Raw genomic sequence first — 4528 nt, 5'->3', positions numbered from 1 at the left:
AATTATGGATATCATCTTTATTACTTTAAAACCAAAATTCAACAATAGCGAGGCATTTTATTATAAATTTAACATACTTTTACTGGAAAATACATACACAGAACAGCTTAGAAACACGTACGTTTCACTCTCTCTTTCTGTTCCAACCTCCATGAGCTAACCGCCCGAAGTCGGACGGGAAGACACAGCCACCAAACGATTGTAAAAAGCCGGGAATGAGACTATGAAAGCCAGTTGTGGAGCTGTACGCTTTTATGTACAGTAAGGATATTTTTTGTATAAATAAAGTGTGTTGTGAAATGAATATATGACGAAAACGCTATGTTTCATATTTCATTCAAACAATGTTTCATATTTTTCGAGCAGGCATACGATGGAAACATACCTCAGCTTCCTTGCAAGCTCCTGAACTACGTTGTGTGCACAACAAAATGTGTGGGGTATACTTTTTTTAAAGTTATGCATAATGCTCACAACAGTTAACAATAAACGTTCAAGTATTTTTTGATAATAACGTGTTTAATTATTTAATACTTAATGATTGAAAATTTACGATTATTCAATTCAAATATCAAATTCACAGACAACGTAATAATGACAGCCAGAATCCCTTTTTTTACGTCTCCAATTTTCAGCCACTAGACGGCGGGGGGCGCTGCCATTACGAACGATGGAGGCAGCATTTTAGACAGTGGTCCGAAATTTTTAATGTGTGCTTCAGTAAATTCTCACCTCCCTAAATAAGTCTTTTGCCTTTTCCTCTGCAATATCTCGCCTATCAAACTAAAAGTTTCCCTATCTCTTATCTTCTTCGCTGTTTATTTTCTACATGACGTGAACAAGGCGAAGTATGATATGGAACATTCAGATAAGTATCCTTCTTTTCTCTAAACTAAATCAAATTCCTATTAATAAAGTGCCTTTAAATTCATTTATTTTTTTATTTTCATAAGCTCTTAACATTAAACAATAGTAATTGCTCTTAATCATGGTGTATTTAATTTAATTATGGCAAAGCACACTAGGGCTATCTGCCTAAGGGGAGGGATGCCTTCGTGGAGGACTTTCTAAGAGAAACTGGCTCGTATACACCTTACACATGGGGAAAACCACGAAAGCGCCCATGCAGCCAGCCCGTTCGCGGGATTCGAACCTCGGACCGAACTACCAGTGTTCAGCGACTTTACCGCTCGGCCGCTCTTAATCATGTGGTTTCTTTCTCGTAACTCCGTAAAGATGTTACTTCCCTTATCAGCAGCTCTCGTCAATCAGCAGTTACCCTTCGGAGCCTCCGTTTTTGCTTTTATGAATTTCTTGAGAGGGAAAATAGGGATCTTGGGGGTCGATGAATGTATTAGATTGTGCTATTTGCTACTTCGATCTCCGAATTTTTCCAGATCACAAATGAGAAATCTGGATTATTCTATATTTCCTTGAATATAATCTAGATTATTCTATATTTCCTCTTGGAATTAGGAGCTAATATAAATATAGTGCGCCTCAATTTGTTGAACTAGTACTGATATAATAAATTATGGTGGTTAAATTAATAAACAAATATTATGTTTAATTAATAAAAAAAATAATTAATATTAAAAAATAAACTCTGTAATTTATATATTTATTTTTGCTGATGTGCTCTCCCACTGTGTATGGGTTTATGATTTTGCTTGGTGCTGTTTTCTGAAAAATATATTAATAAGTTGGGAACGGTAATAGTTAATGTTACTTTACTTAAAAATAATATATACTTTTATTTGATATTATGTGTCTTTTTGTTATTGAGTCTCAAGGTGAAAGCAAACATATTGACTTGTTTCCCCTTTTTCTTTAATTATTAATTTTTTAACTTTACTTTCCTGTTTTAGCTAAAGTTAAATTCTTAACTAGACTTAAATTGCTATGTAACTGGACCCCGAATCTTTTTTTTTTTTTTTTTTCCATCATCACATCTATTCAGCTTTAACAAACACACTCACTGCGCACACCTGGGAGACACTATTTATTCTAAATGATTCTATATTCTTTCTTTTTTCTTTCCATAGCCCCCTTTTTTCTTTTTTTTTTTCTCTCTATTACTTTTTGCCATTTATTTTAATTTTATTTTGTTCCATCTATTCGCTTTAAATTCCTTTTTACTCTCCTCTGAAATACTTTGCTCTCCTTTCGCCCTCCAGTGCAGAAAGACTTAGCAGGTGCAGAACAAAACATCTGTCTGCCACCAGATGGCTTTCAGAATGATGGAATTGCGAAAATGTTTTTTGTCGTGTGGTTTTCTATAATTTTTAACTGTGTAGAAGTGATCATCATTCCCTTATTTTAAATTATACTCCTCTGGGAAGAAGAGGAGCAAGCATACTGCTTTTTGTTAATTTTTACTGTTAGTGTCTGGGATTATTAGTTTTAGGTTATTGTTATTGTTAGTACGCATTTTATCCGAGTTGGATCTGATGTAGATAAATTTTTGAACTTCGTAGCATTCAACGTTGCGTTATCAGAGATCTTGAAGTAATATGAACCGATTTATGAAGACACCTTTATATATGGGCTCCAGTTTTAAAATGTTTGTGTGGCAAACAAGAAATCAAATCTTGTATAAACCAAATGGCTGCCGTCTCGGTCATTTTCCAATGTTTTCAGCTTCAGCGCTTAATTTTGAAGATCCTAATTCCTGTATCTCCGTTCGTGAAGTACAGAAAATAACTTCTTTATTAGAAAGTCTCCGTCACGGGGATCGCAGTGCTCTTGCTTGTGCGATAACTCTAGTTGAATCTCAAAATCAACAAAAAATAGCTGCTGCTCAGTATCTGTTAAGCTTAGTGTTAAAAGACGCGAGAAAGCGGTACTCATTCTTAGGACAGAAAGCTTTAAGTTTTCGAATAGGTCTTACAGGCCCTCCAGGAGCAGGTAAATCAACATTTATCGAAACACTTGGAAAGATGTTAACTTCAAAAGGTTATAAAGTAGCAGTTTTAGCAGTTGATCCGTCTTCATCTACCACCGGTGGCTCTCTTCTTGGAGATAAGACAAGAATGCCGGAGTTATCAAGAGATCACAATGCTTTTGTGCGTGCATCACCAACTAGTGGTTGTTTAGGGGGGGTGACTCGAAGCACCAATGAAGCAATTGCTTTGTGTGAATGTGCCGGTTATGATATAATAATTATAGAAACTGTAGGAGTAGGACAGTCAGAATTTCACGTCTCTTATATGGTTGATATGTTCGTTATGATTGTGTCACCTGCTGGTGGAGATGAACTCCAAGGTCTCAAAAAGGGAATAGTAGAATTAGTTGATTTAATTGTTGTGAATAAAAGTGATGGTGATTTGGTGCCTAGTGCTCATCTTATTCAAACAGAGTATGTTAGTGCTTTGAAGTTTGTTCGTCGGCGATTTAGAAGTTGGCGACCTATTGTACTTCGTGTTTCTTCCCGTACTAAAGAAGGAATAGAAAATTTATGGGAAGAAATGGTTGATTTTCAAGAAACTTTGTTAGAGTCTGGTGAGTTAGAATTAAATCGAAAAAATCAGTACAACAAATGGTTATGGACACATGTTGAACACAATTTATTAAATGCCTTTAAAAAACACCCTAATGTAAAGTCTTTAATTAAAGATATGGAAATAAAAGTTCAGGAAGGTATTGTAACACCTGGGCAAGCCTCAGATATTTTGCTTGAAGCATTTTTGAAACCATTATTAAAGTAAAATTTTTAGATTTTATTGAGAAATAAATAAATAACTATGTTTTATAAGAAATATCAAGTTTTCATATGTGTGGACCATATGCTTTTCATTTTCTCTATAGTTTTGTTCTGCAGAATCTTTGATTAAGTGTGCTGAATGTGTATTTTTTCATAAAATTTTTTTGTATTAATCTCGAGTTTCTTTTTTTTTATTTATGCACTGCTGGGGAATCAATGTTTTCATATTAATTTGTTTAGTTTTATTAGAATCAAGATGTTAGTGTGTGATATTCTAGACTGTAAATGTGAGTAAAAGTAATTAAACATTTAATACACAATGAAGTTTGAAATATACATATTTCCCATAATCATTGATATACCCAGTTAGATCATAGAGGTAAAAAGTAAATAGAGAGACTGTCAGCAACTCTTGCTATAGCATTCTTTGTTCATAAATTTTTCTTTCTGCTTGTTTTTATTGTCCCAGCTAGACTGCTTATTACATATAATTTAATGCAGTTTTCACTGTTTTAAATCCGTTAATAAAAACACCACTTTGTAATTAAATTAAAATTGTTTATCATACTATTAAAATGCTTTTTAAACTTATCACAGTTAAGTTTCAAAAGCATTAGCAGTTTGCAAGCATAAAATAAGCTAGTAGTAAATGCCTTTAAATATCAGGGATAGGCATAGGGATGTAATTTCAAAACAATTTATTCTGTGCTACTTACATATGGATGGATAATTTGAGTGACAATACATAATCAAAATTGTACATAGATAAAACATTAGTAAATAATACTTTAATGATAAAATAAATTATGCTAAATATGATATAGA

General features: G+C 33.3%; 1 protein-coding gene across 1 annotated transcript; it reads left to right on the top strand.

The window, feature by feature from the left end:
* The first annotated feature begins 2205 nt into the window (after window positions 1-2205).
* Window positions 2206-3882, top strand: LOC118180657 (methylmalonic aciduria type A homolog, mitochondrial-like). Its single transcript, XM_035349722.2, has one exon. The coding sequence runs from the start codon at window positions 2514-2516 to the stop codon at window positions 3705-3707; it is 1194 nt and encodes a 397-aa protein (XP_035205613.2). The 5' UTR covers window positions 2206-2513; the 3' UTR covers window positions 3708-3882.
* Window positions 3883-4528: the final 646 nt, after the last annotated feature.

This window comes from Stegodyphus dumicola, chromosome X1, assembly GCF_044657685.1.
Source record: "Stegodyphus dumicola isolate Sdum_Otavi_A_Nest chromosome X1, ASM4465768v1".
In the NCBI taxonomy this organism is placed as follows: Eukaryota; Metazoa; Arthropoda; class Arachnida; order Araneae; family Eresidae; genus Stegodyphus; species Stegodyphus dumicola.
Note: the sequence above shows the minus strand (reverse complement) of the source record. Positions and strands in the feature narration are given on the sequence as shown.

What these genes read in the sequence shown, in the direction of transcription:
- LOC118180657 (XM_035349722.2), top strand. Translation starts at nt 2,514, where the DNA reads ATGAACCGATTTATGAAGACACCTTTATATATGGGCTCCAGTTTTAAA.